This window comes from Prosopis cineraria, unplaced genomic scaffold (assembly GCF_029017545.1).
Source record: "Prosopis cineraria cultivar Desert tree isolate PC_DT_omini unplaced genomic scaffold, ASM2901754v1 PC82, whole genome shotgun sequence".
Classification (NCBI taxonomy): Eukaryota; Viridiplantae; Streptophyta; class Magnoliopsida; order Fabales; family Fabaceae; genus Prosopis; species Prosopis cineraria.
The window spans coordinates 24,243-38,786 of NW_026555409.1; the positions used below are offsets into that span (position 1 = coordinate 24,243).

At 30.9% G+C, this 14,544-nt stretch overlaps 1 protein-coding gene and 1 pseudogene across 1 annotated transcript; one reads left to right on the forward strand and one right to left on the reverse strand.

Moving 5' to 3' along the window:
- The first annotated feature begins 2,544 nt into the window (after positions 1-2,544).
- Positions 2,545-6,366, forward strand: LOC129295266 (laccase-17-like; annotated as a pseudogene).
- Positions 6,367-8,276: 1,910 nt separating this feature from the next.
- On the reverse strand, positions 8,277-8,819 carry LOC129295271 (putative lipid-transfer protein DIR1). The gene has a single exon (XM_054933771.1). It carries the CDS (start codon positions 8,779-8,781, stop codon positions 8,410-8,412), a length of 372 nt encoding a protein of 123 aa, XP_054789746.1. The 5' UTR covers positions 8,782-8,819; the 3' UTR covers positions 8,277-8,409.
- Between the last annotated feature and the right edge of the window lie 5,725 nt (positions 8,820-14,544).

A 14,544-nucleotide genomic window follows, 5' to 3' on the forward strand; every position in this document is an offset into this window, starting at 1 on the left:
GCAAAATGATTACTCTTTTTGTTAAAAAAAAATAACACAAGGTTGAATATTTGAAAAAAAAAAAGATACTTTTAGTATTTTAAGGTAGATGAAATATGTTTTTCCAAAAATACTCATAATAAATAAGTTATTTTATATTTATTTTAAAGTAAAATATTTTATTAAATAGAGGTAAATATAAAAAGATGATGTTATTTTAAAAACAATTAATTATTTTACTGAAAGGAAAAATTTAATTAAAAATAGAAAAAATTAATCATTTGATTCTTATAGTTTTGACCTAATTATAATTTAATTTATCAACTTTGACTTGCTATAATTTAGTTTTTAAAATTGATTTGGTAATAAATTAGTTCCTGAACTTTACTTCTTGTAATTTAGTTATTGAAATTTCAACTTCTTGAATATTTGTCCCTTTATTTTAAAAAATAAAATTATAAAAATTAAAAATATTTTAGATTTTTATCAATTATAATATTTATAAAAATTAAAAGGGTTTAATAATTTAAAATATTAATAATAAATTTTAAAATATTTTTAATCTTTATAATTTTATTTTTTAAAATATAAGAACTAATGTTTAAGAGGTTGAAACTTCAGGGACTAAATTGTAAAAAGAAAAATTCAAAAATTAATTTACAATTTAGTTAAAACTTCAGAGGGTGAGTTACAGTTGGGTTAAAACTATAAGAATCAAATAATTAATTTTTTTTAAAAGTATTTTGCATTTTTGAACGAAAAAAGTATAAGTTATCAATTGATCTCATAATATTAATTATGTTTGCGTTAAAAAAAAATGTGGGGATGGGGGTTTTCAACGTAATTCTCACATGAACGGATGCACTAATATAAGTATTTTGTTTAGAGGGAGATTAACGGCTGTAACACCAAAAGCAGTTAGAGTTGTACAGATTATATATATATATATATATATTTAAATATTAACAACCGACACAATGTGGTGTAATTAACTTAGCTTGAAGCTTTCTTTTTTTGCCTTAATTAGCAAGTCTGAACCGTAGGAGGTTGAAGCCTTTTGACTACCTGTTGCTTTATTTAGTTTGGTCTATTTATAATATTACCGTAAATCGATCAAATCTCAATGTAATACTATTTCTTGACACCTTTCAAACTCCTCATTCTAAAACAAATCAAATTAAATGTTTAAAGTGACACCAGAAAGGTTATTGTTTTATACACCTTTTCTCCAACTGAATTAATTATGTGCAAATAGCTGCCTCTATATATTGCAATATATTGCGTGGAAGAGATCAGAAATTAAATCTTACTCTATTTCAGAGCATGCGAATAATACATGACATGTTAAAAGGTTTTATAAATATATAGATATTGATTAATTTGTAATTGTAAAAAATTCAAAATCCCAACAAACTAAGCTAGCTAATCACTTTGATCGTTTCAAACTATTGGTAGCATACCTAACCATTTTTTATTTTAAAAATAAAATAGCTAATGTCCTTTTTCTTTAATCAGAATTCTTACTTTCCTAATAAATCTTCATCTTTTTAGCGTTTGAACGCTTGGAATTTAGTGTTGAATCACTTAATTCAATCTTAATTAAGGGTGCATCAACCAACGAAAACTTGAAACGGTTTACTTTTTTTTTTTTATCATTTATATAATCACATAACATGATTGAACTTTAATATTTCAAAGAGAACACTAATTAATCCGTTTTAGCACACTAATAGATTAAGTAATATGAGCGTACACATAAATTTCTAACATTAGTAATGGAAAATGATCACCAAAGAAAGTTTTTTCTTTTTTTTTTAATTGCTCATAAGTATCTTTCCATTAGAGTTAATCTTGTTTAAGGAACGGTTGGACATTAAATGTAGATACCTTTTTCAGTGAAAATTCAAACTTTAATTTGCAACATTATAAAAAATTAATCTTTTTTACTAAACCTAATCCCATAAGTTGTTCCCCCCCCCCCAATGAGTTCAATCTTAAGATCTCATTAGGTTAATATATGTTTTCAGGCTCAAAAAGTGTTTAAAGAAGCATTTACAAATTACTCATTAATAATAAGATCTTCACATTGAGAGTCAAATCTTTGTAATTGGTAAAAGAGAGTTTACTTTTATATATTTATTTCACTTGAAACTCGAGCCACGTGAGACAAACGAAAATAAAAGTCTGTTATTCTTATGCTTCAAAAATCTGAAAAGAATAAGGCAATCCTGAAGATCTTGAACAGTGACACACAAGCGAAACCGCTAGAGAATGTATTATTTGTTGGACCAAATTGAACAAGTGAGAGTCATTTTCTAAACAACTCGCATAACATTACATGATTAACTTGGCTTGAATCTTACGTAGTTACACTAATATATGCTAGCAAGTAGATGGATCGAACATGGATTCATTTCTGAAACAAATCCATGTCTGTCTGCAACATATCATTTTCAATCACCAAATGACATCCAAACCCACTGACTACTTCTTCCCACTATATATAAGCTCCCTCACTTCCTCTTTTTCTCATCATCCAAACAAATTTTATCATCGTCAGCATCAATGGCTTCTTCTGGGTTTATTTTGCGACCACACTTGCTGAGAGCTGCTTGTTGTCTTGTGTTTTGTGCTCTTCTGCTCTTGCCAGACCCGACACTTGCAAAGCATTCACAAGTAACAAGGCACTACAATTTTGAAGTATGACTTGTTCATTTCATTTATTAATTCAATTGATCCATAGTGCAATATATATGCAACAATGTTAGGATTATTATATTACATATAATAATGTGTGCATGATTGTTGTTGTTTTGTTTTGTGCAGATCAAATTGCAGAACTTGACAAGGCTTTGTCAAACAAAGAGCATTGTAACTGTCAATGGGCAGTTCCCAGGGCCAAGAATCATAGCAAGAGAAGGAGACAGGCTTGTGATCAGAGTTGTTAACCATGTTAAGAACAACATCACCATCCATTGGTATGTTATTATTATACTTTTAGTTTGCATGGTATTGAAAACTAGGTTAACTCAATCAGTTGAATTAATAAGTCATTAAACCAATACCTTGATCAATTTAATGAAATGTTTTGTTTATGATTAGTTTAACCATGGTTTATAGACCTTGTTCCTTGAATGATTCAATAATTGATCTAATTTTTAATGCTAAATTTATGTTAGATAGATACAAAATATTAATAAAACTTCTGACTAACTAAAGTTGACGTGAGTAATAGAAGCTCTCATCATTTAAGCAAGTGATTGGGAGTTTATATACTTAAATTCTTATATATGTAGCAATTTAGTTGGAAGAGATTTACCCATTACTTTCAATGTCTTGAGGGATTTATTATTTGCTATCGAAGAATCTACTCTTTAGACTTACCAAAACAATAAGAAAAAAACTTTCTTATGAGAAAAGTGTTAAAATTGTTATGATGATGACATAAATTTGCAGGCATGGTGTGAGACAATTGAGAAGTGGTTGGGCAGATGGACCTGCTTATATTACTCAATGTCCAATTTTAAGTGGCCAATCTTATGTTTATAACTTCACAGTTAGTGGTCAAAGAGGCACATTATGGTGGCATGCTCACATTTCATGGCTAAGAGCAACTCTTTATGGTCCCATCATCATCCTCCCCAGCAAGCACGTTCCTTATCCATTTCCCCAACCCTTCAAAGAACAAACCCTCACATTTGGTAAGCAATGATGATCTGTATAATAAAAAGCCAATTCTCTGCGATGCAACAGATGATTTGAGTTTCTATTATAATATCATAGATTATACATCTCAAATCGCTATTAAGTATCACACACACACACACACGATCCTTGAGATGAAATCAATTTTAAAATTTAAAGATTGAAAACATACTGATATATTATGAAACCTGTACACATATATTGATTTGATAAGTTAACTTCTCTCGCTACTCAGTTACTTTGACATGGATGTTATTACATGAAATTGCAGGAGAGTGGTGGAAAGCAGATACAGAAGCTGTTATCAATCAGGCAATGCAAACAGGTTCAGCACCCAATCTCTCTGATGCTTTACACCATTAATGGCCTTCCTGGTCCTCTCTACAACTGCTCTTCTAAAGGTATCAATGTCATGTGATTAATTCTCACATGGATGATAAAAATTTCAACTGTAATTACTTCAAGAGAACTTGTCTTTCTACATATATATATATATATATGAATTATTGCTCTTCATGCACATACATTCAAGCTTAACGTGAAACCAGGAAAAACCTATCTGCTTCGTCTGATCAATGCAGCACTCAATGATGAGCTTTCTTTAGCATTGCCAACCACACATTCACTGTCGTAGAAGCTGATGCTGTTTACGTTAAACCTTTCAAAACAAACGTTGTCCTCATCACACCTGGCCAAACGATGAACGTCCTTCTCAAAACAAAGCCTAACCCACCAAACGCCACCTTCCTCATTGCCGCTAGACCCTACGCCACCGGTCCGGCCACCTCGATAACACCACCACCGCCGGAATTCTCCATTACAAGAAAAACTCACCACCACCACCACCAAACGCTAACCTAAACAACAAAAAACTTCCTCTTCTAAAACCATCGCTTCCAAAGTTCAATGACTCGGCGTTTTCAATGAACTTCAACAACAAGATTCGAAGCTTAGCCAATGCAAAATTCCCAGCAAAAGTTCCAAAATCTGTTGACAGACACTTCTTCTTCACTGTAGGCTTAGGGATTATCAAGTGCTCACAGAACCAAACGTGCCAAGGACCAAACAACACAAGAGTCGCAGCTTCCATTAACAATGTCTCCTTCGTGCAGCCAAACGTGGCTTTACTTCAAGCCCATTTCTTCAACAAATCAAAAGGAGTATATACAACTGATTTTCCGGCGAACCCACCTTTCAAATTCAACTATACTGGGACCCCACCGAGCAATATTGTGGTGAACAGTGGGACTAAAGTGGTGATGTTGCCTTATAACACGAGCGTGGAGCTTGTTCTTCAGGATACGAGCATTATTGGTGCAGAGAGCCATCCACTTCACCTTCACGGATTTAACTTCTTTGTGGTGGGTCAAGGTATTGGAAATTTTGACTCTAAAAAAGACCCTTTGAAGTTCAACGTGGTTGATCCAGCTGAGAGGAACACTGTAGCTGTACCATCTGGTGGGTGGGTGGCGCTTCGTTTCCTCGCAGACAATCCAGGTTAGTCCAACAACTGAAAAATATATGCCACTCACTTTAATCCTAGCTTGTTGTGTCGCTTGTTTAGACCACAATCAATAAAAATTTAATTAGTTCCACTGGTAAATATTAGGTTCATAATTCAAAAATCTTCCAGTTTAAATCTTGTCGATGATGTGAGAACTTTACTTAAATATTAAATATTTATATAAGTGTTTTTTAAGCAGGGGGCATATTTTAATCCTAATGAGGACCTAATTTACTTAAACTTTTTTATAAAAACATTGTAAGACCAGAAAATTTATCTCATAAATTTATAACATTCTTTTTAAACCATGCCTATTAATTCACGTGTTAATGCAAATGATTGAAAGAGATATTTTAAAGAAACTAACCCAATTTATTTTACAAATAACTAACTTGACTGATTTTCTTAATCTCTGCTGGATCCCTTGTCCTTTTTGTAAGTTAGATATAACTAACTCACAAGAACTAAAACTAAAAGTTAGTTGAGATTGTCTAAAACTTACTTTGATTTTCATTTTCATGGCTAATAAATGCCATACATTTTAAAAACAAACATTATTTTTCTCCTCATTGAAATTTAAGAAAAGAGCATATTTGGAATAAATCAATATTAACTAATGCTATACAAATTTTTGCAGTATAACTTATATTTAGGACCACAAAATTCTTTTAATAGATGAGTTATATATAGGATTAGAGAGAGTATAATTAAATCAGTTATCTAACTTTTACATTTAGGTACGGAGGGAGTATGTATAATGCAATTAATTAGTACATAGGATTAATTTGAAATTATCATAAAATTAATATATATTATTTATTAATTAGGTGGTGTTGTTTTTTGCTTGTAGGGGTGTGGTTCATGCACTGTCACCTTGAGGTGCATACAAGTTGGGGCTTGAAAATGGCTTGGATTGTTCAAAATGGAAATGGACGCCATCATAAGCTGCCACACCCACCGTCTGATCTTCCCCAATGTTAATTAACCTCTTCAAATATCTTATTTTTGTTTTTTTTTTAAATTGTAGCTAGGGTAATCACTTATAATATTCTTTTATTCACTGTGGAACTTGATATTTCAAATTTTATTGTTTTAGGCAATTGAATTATAAAGATCTGAGGATCCAAGAATTTTGTCTGCTTTAATTTGATATCAAAAGGAATGAAACATTTTGTTGAACATCATTGAGGATTTCAGTTGAAAATTTCACCAACTCAAAGACGACATGATGAAGCAATAAGAAGTGTGGTCCCTGAGAATCATATTGTCATGAGTTGTCTAACATGCATGCAGACAACTTTGGTACAAAATAACTCATTTCTCAAAAAAAAAAAAAAAACATAGTTCCTCAATGTCAATTTACAAGACATATTTTGATAAAATTACATATATCAATAAAATTTATTAAATATATTTTATAATTTACTTTTAAAAATAATAATATAAATTTTTAAAATATCCTTCATTTAATAGAACTTTATTTGTGAAATATTAAGAGAAAATATAATAAGGTGGGAATGGTAATATTGAAATGGGTATAATTAAATTTTTTTATTAAAATATTCTATATTTTAGGACACCAAATCACTTGTAAAAGTATTTTATAAATTAGGACAGAAAAAGAATATTATACATTATATGGCAAATGTTGGAAGTAAATTTAAATTAAAAGAAATTTAATTATTCACTTGATGACAATTAAAAGTCTAGAAATGTTGGCGGAGTACACTCATTCAATCAATCAATATCTGGCATAGTATAATTATAACAATCAATATATTTAATTGAATGGATGTATTAAAAAATTTTGTCCTATAATACTTACAAAATATAGAATCTCATATGCAAGGAGTGTATTAATCATGAGGAATGTTTTAATTTTTTTTAAAAAATATATTTTAATAATTTTTAAATGTTAGTAAAATTTATTTATAACTATAATTAAAATATTCATTGAATAGATTCAGTCACTCACTAAATCTAAATTATTTTATAGGATGCCTTAACAAATTTGACAGCCTAAACTAATGATGACTAGTCTCAACCTCATTTACATTAATGCGCACTATGAATATCTCACCTTTCACAATTTACTTGGGGATGAAATGTCCATAATAAAAAAGGAAATGATTTTTAAAGGCTATGATTAGTTATTAGCTCATTTTCCAAGTTTATCCTTATACCAAAGGCCTAGTATGGCAAATACATAAAGTTTTATACACACACACATTATTGGTTTATCAGTTATTTAATGGTGCAACTTGCACATAACATATCATACGTATTGGTTTATATGGGGAGTTGAATTTTCTCCTTTGCAAAGAAGAGTAAAGGAGAGATTATTATAAATCTGAACTGTTAAATTAAATTTAAAAATTTTTAAAAATAAAAGTTTAATTTAAAAAGTTTAAATTTGCAGTAAAAAAAAAAAAGCAGAAGAGAGAAACTCATCATTTATATGAAGGTGGAGGGAGGGGGGCCAGTAGGCGGCCCTAAAGCTAATTTTTTTTTTAAATATTATATAATGTTAGATATTTCACTTCAAAATTTATTAAAATTTTTGTAATACATATACATATGTAATTCCAACCACCAACCTCTTGTATTGTTAAATCCTAGTGTCCCTTGGATTTATATATAATTTTTAAAAAGAATATATAATCTTAATTATGCCAAATTGGTTAATGGGATTGAACATGATAAAATCCCATTCTTAAAGTATTAGACAAATTTCCTATTCTCTCTTACAAACAAATCATCGACTTGATCACCTCTCTATAAAAGGCTAATATACATGTCTAACTAACTTGTATTCTTCAGACATAACAAGACAATCTCGAACTTAGGATCCTAATCAATGATCTGCCACTTAGATGAAGAGATCTCTTAAAACAAAGTTGACTTTGGTTTTATTTTGTCGTAGCCTTGTACTTTTTTTTACCCATGCTATTTTGCCCAAGAGACCTGGTTGTTGCCACATGTTTCCTCAGCGTTGGCCGACCACTCAATTACTACCACTGTTCAGCCACATTAATAAAGAACTCATGGCATTTTTGAGTAATGATAAAGCAGACGCAGTGGCCATTAATGATGTCGGAACACAAACCTTAAACTTACACCAAGATCTTAGAAAACATGATAAATCATCACAACACAAACATACATACACTCACAAACACACTTAGACGACCAGGTGCTTTGGATCAAGAGTTAATTAATTATTAGCAATCGGAAGGAAGAGTGAGGTTGCACTTAGCAGGAAGAGCAAGGGCAAGATTGGGATCAATGCCAAGAAGTGGTAACTGAAATGAGTTCTTGTAAGAGCAGAGACATTCCAAGTCTGCCCCTGAGAGAGCTTTACAACACTCTGTGGATGGATCCACTGGATTTGGCTCACTCACTGATGGCTTGCAGGCTGCTATTCCTTCCTCGTTCAGGTTACACAGACTCAACCCTCTCGACCCTCCCACAAACATCACCGCCACCACTATCACCACCACTAGCGCCGCCGTGTTAACCCTCATCCTCGTCTTGTTCAGCTTCTTTACTTTGCGATGATGATGAAGAATAATGGCTCTTGAATATAGTTCCATTGTCTTGGGTATTTAAAAGGTAAAAATATGAATGTGGAAGAAAGCAGAGCCACAAGTTTCGGACCCGTGAATCGCAGGATTTGAGATCACGAGGGATTTCTCTACAGTGTAAAGTGGCAACGTGGTCATTGGATTCCCTCGTATCTCAGAAAACAAGTATATACCCAATATAGTGGGATAATGAATCTTGTCACTTAAGTAAATAGTTAGGAATTTAACTCTCAATTCTTGTGTAAGTAATAATTTAATTGAAAAATTTTTACCAAATTAATTTGATGGTCAATTTATGTTTTAAAACTAATTAGATGACTAACATTAATAACCTAATATGTTACTCGTGTATGATAATGACTGTGTTTAAGAAATGTGCAGAAAAAGAAATGGAGGGTTAGGGTAAAGTGGATACATACTCAAAGTTAAAGATGAAGACAAGTAATGGTGGCCAGAAAGTGGATGTGCTCGTGAAAGGATTTGGAGGAATATTTCTGGTTGGAATTTGGCGTCTAGCTGCCCTTTCCAGTGCTTCCTTTTTTCAGTTTCAAGCATGTGTCCTTTTATTTTCACAGCGCATCCCCTTTCACATATTGTCACGGATCTCCCCACATGAATTGTCACTGTATAATCTTCAATCATCAATTGATACAATCAAATATATAATAATAGGCAATACCAGTGAAGGTTAGTCCATATATAGTAAGGATTAATTTGTTCAATGACTTACAAAGATATGGGTTAAGGTGCTATTTTGATAAAAAAATTTCATTGATAAACAATTTGTAATTACATTTATAAATAGTTTTTAGACCTAGAAACATATTATGGCTTTAGGAAATTATTGGACCCAACTCTCAATTTTTTTTTTTTACCAAGTGTATAGTAGCTAGATAATGTGATTTATTTTTTTATTGACTATTTAATTGAATCAAATTCGAGCATTGCTGAACTCAATTGGAGGTAGTTTTTTTAAAAAGGATTTTTGTATGCACACAAATTCAAACTCAAAAATTTATACTTAAATAATTATAACCTTTTTTACTTGCTAGAACCAATCGCATGTTAGTATAATTTAACTTATTTTAAATGTAACTTGTTTTAAGTTTCACCCACGGGGATTTTATAGTATTGAATTAGGTAGATTTTAGATTTGCCGGGTCTAATTAATTAAACATAATTTTTTAAAACATGATATTTTCAGTACATGTCGTTCAAAACTTCAATCCTCTACATTTGTTTGGAAGAACTGCATTTCTTTGCCACTCAACTCAAATATAATTTCATTTCTTACTTCCGACACATGAAGCTTTCTATGTTTGCAACAATCGCATCTATATAATTTTTTTGCGTTGATTTTTTATTTTGTATGCAAGACAATGTGAAGTCTTTTGCCTGTCAATTTCAAATTTACAATGGATTATATTCTTTTTCTTAAGTTCTTTGAAACTTTAGTGCTGAACCTGGAACATATATAATATTATACAAGAGTTACGAAACACCTTTTTCCTCCTTTTGTTTTTCCTTCTTTCCATCTTCAAGAGCATGGGCAATAAAGGATATCTTCTCTTGAAAGTTTAAACTTTAAACTATCCTCCTTGTCTAGAATTTGCATACCTGAAATAATAAAAGGAACATTACCTATACTATATGCGGTAATTAATGAAAGCAGCTAGACTTTAGTTTATGGGTACCAACATTGAAGGTCCTAAAAGCCTATCAGATTGATACATATTGTTTGCTTTGAGGGGGAAAACAAAGAGAAGGGAAAGGAAGGGGAGAGATTTTGCTATCCTCCCCCTTATTTTGAGTATGAAAAATTAATATAAGCATTTTTTATGGTTTTACCGACATACCCTTTGGTTGTTTTAATATTTTCAAATTGGAAAAACTTATATACTTACTTAAAGTGTTTTGCTTTCAATTAAATAAAGACAAAGATTTTTTATACATTGTTTAAAATTAAAGGTTATTTTTACTCGACGATAGGGGGAGAGAAAGGAAATAACAAAAGCAATGGAAAACATTACATATTAACTCAAAATTTCAATGTTTAAGTTTGTAAGTCATTCTTCTTTATTATATATTAATTATTAAATATAATTTCATCTTATGTGAGATTTTTTATGTCAACTCAACTATCAAGTCCGCTCACATTTATAGTGTATTTGGTTGTGGGGTTTTGGTAGGGAGGAGAGGGGTTTGATTCCCTCTAAATTGGAGTTTTTTAGAAGAAAGCCAAATTTGTTGATTAATCTACCCTCATTAATTTTGATGTATTTCGTGACTGCCAATAATTAAAAAAAAGTTCATAGCCTCTTTCATCATTCTCTTATCTCTCTTTCCTCCACTACTTCCTCCTTCTATGTCTCCTCCTCTTTCTTCGATAAGAAGTCATACCCTATTCATTTTCTCTATCACTCTTCATTTGGGATGCAGAGGAAAAGAAGATGCTATTCACTTGTTGAGAGACCACCCCCATGCTGAAATATTTATTGGGAAATATGGTGTTCTAAATGCAAACAAGCTTTTTCAAATGAAGAGGCAAAAAGTACTAGCATAGAAATTGCTCTACAAGGTCAAAAGTAACCTCCATATCCTTAGGACATCCTCCATGGTGCAAAGACATTCTAATCGTTTTTATGATATTTGGGTAAGACCACTTTGTAACAAAGTGAGACTTGATGTTGATGGATCATATAAAGATGGAGTTGGTAAGTGTGGAGGTGTTGTCAGAAATCATAATGCTAATTAGGTATGTGGCTTTTGAATATAGGCAATTACAACTCTGCTATTACTAAAGTAATTGGTATTATTTATGATCTTTATATATGTTAGGAAAGGAATTTTAGCAATGTACAAGTTTATACAGATTGTGTTAAAGCGATCAACTTGATCACTGGAAATGATATTGCTCATCATTCATTTAGAGAAATTAACAACTCGACTAAAATTTATTTCTATTAGGATTGAAACATTCATTTGAATTTCACATTTAAGGAGGCCAACACTTGTGCCCATCTACTGGCCACCCAAGCTCAAAATGATTTTATATGTTATACTACTTTTGATCAACTCCCACCTTACTGTATTAAGATGGTAGATGATGAAAGAAGATTATTTGACAAACTTAACTTGCTTGTAATCACTTTTGATTAAGGATATATCTTCATTAAAAAAAAATGTCCATTGCTTATATATTGCTCTAATACAAGGATGTAGGACTAGTGGCAAATGTAAATTTTGAGCTAGGTCCGAAGCCCCGAAGCCATCAGACATGAATGGCATGGTGGTGATATGCAGTAGCTAGGCCATATTGAAGGTGGCAATTTCTTGAATAAAAACATGTATCAACTTTTTAATACATGTATAAAAAATATATTAAGATTAGAGTAATTTTTTAGAAATGATGCAATTAGTGTTTATAAATAAAATAGATTTAAAAAAATTATGTAAAGGTATGAAAGTAAGTTGATTATTACCCTCCATTCTCTTCCCTCTTGAACTAAATAAAGAATTATTAAAAGCTTCTTTCCTCATCTCCTCTCCAACAAAATCAAACAAGATAATGTAAAAATATTCTCCTCTCCTCTTCTCAAACTAATCATATCCTTGAGCAACATAACAATTACTAAAATGGGTGGAGAATACTTTTCTATCAAACATTAGTAAAATACTAAACATGATTTGGATCTCTTCCATCTTTCACTTTATCAAGGAAAGTACTTTTGGGTGGGGGGGTTAATTTAATAATACTTTATTCTACTTAGTTCCACTACAGAGTCCACGAAGGGGGAAAGCAAATAATTATGGATGGATACCCTTATCTTATATTTATTCTTTGTAATTTAACTAAATGTACATTGAAATTAGAGTTAAGGTCCAATTTTGTTACTATACTTATTTTTTAGGAGCATTAAGCACCCTATATTTTAAGTGAGACTATTTTACCTCCGACTATTTTTTTGAAGAGAAAAAAACCCTTTTTGTTAGTCAACAATTAAGTTTTCCATTTTTTGCTAACTTGGCACGTGTGTAAGGCCCACACATAGTGACATATAAGACTTTAACCATATTTTTGATGTTAATTTACCCTTAAACTCTTTTTCTAGGAGCGCTACGCACCCAAATTCTTTTTCTAAGAGCGCTGGGTATCATGAAATCTTGTTAAAATAAAATTTAATAAATATTATTAAAATATTACACTACCCAATTTAATAATTTTTTATATGTTGCAATTTTGTAAGGAATGAATTTTCAAATTAACAAAGGGATTTTTTTTCTTCTCATCTCTTCATTTTTCTCTTATTAGGTAACTTTTTTTGTAATGCATTATAATAAGCGATATCTTTCAAATTAACATTTTTGTTCTCATACTGTTGGTCCTGATTTGTCATGTTTCTTATTTTACTTCTAACATTGCAATTATAAAGAATATTAAATTTAGATAGTGTAATATGTTGGAGAAATATCGTTAGTTAACTAAAAAATTATAAAAAATGATCAAAAAATTTAAGAAACTTAGACAATATTAAAAATATAAATAAGTTCTAAAATACGCAAAAGGCAACGATTTGGGCACTGCTTCAAAGAAAAGATCAAAGATCGATACATAAAAAATAAAAAATTATCTATAAATTTATAAAATGCTAGTTTAAATTGTTAGGCCCTGTTCAGTTGGGGGGAGGGGAGCCCCTCCCCTCCCCTCCTTTGGTTATTAGGAGGGGAGGAAAAAATTTTAAAATTTTTCCTCTCCTCCCCTCCAAAGCCTCCCCTCCAAATTGAGGGGGAGCTCCCCTCCCCTCCTCCCCCTCCCTTCCCTCCTCTTTTCTCACCTCCCCTCGAACTAAATAGACTCTTAATGTTTCAAAGTTAACTTATAAATTTTGAATGAATATTTATAAAAAAAATAATATTTAAATTATTAAATATGAAAATATTTAATATTTTAACAATATTTATTAAATTTTATTTTAATAAAATTTCAAGATACCTAATGCTCCTAAAAAAAGACTTTAGAGTGCCCAACACTTCTAAAAAAAAAAAGTTCAGAAGCAAATTAACACTAAAGGACGTGATTTTGGATCGCCCACGCACATTCATGTTAGCAAAAAATAAAAAACTTAATAATCTTCTAACAGAAGGGTGTTTTTGGACCCTAAAAAAAGTACTTCAAGGAGAAAATTGCCTCACTTAAGAGTATAGGGTTCCTAGCGCTCTTGAAAAATAAGTACAGGGACGAAATTAGTTATTAACCCTTAAAATTAAAAGAAAAATACTTATATAATAGACTTCATATATCTAATAAAAAATTTATTTGAGAATTGAACTTAGATGAGAAGTCTCACATTAGATAAAATTAAGTTTAATAATTAACATATAATAAAAGAAAATGATCTATAAATTTAAACATTAAAATTTTAAATTAAGATATAATATTTTTTCACTACTCTCATTTATTTCCTCTCTCCCTCCCCCTATCTTTTAGGTGGCCTCTCACCCATCCTAACACTATATTTTAGAGGATATGAGTAAAGCCAATAATTTGAGTCGAGCCCAATGGGCCAACTAGAATAAGCCTGAAAAAATTTAGGTTGGGCTTAGCATTTTAGGAGAAAACTAATACTTTAGGCCTATTCGGGCTACCCAAATAGCCTGAAAAAATTCTAGCCAACCTGAATACCCATTTGTCTCTTTTTTTAAAAAAAAAAATAAAGCTAGTATGGGAGTACCTGAGCTGCTGAGCATTCAAAAAAGTTAAAAAAAAACTAA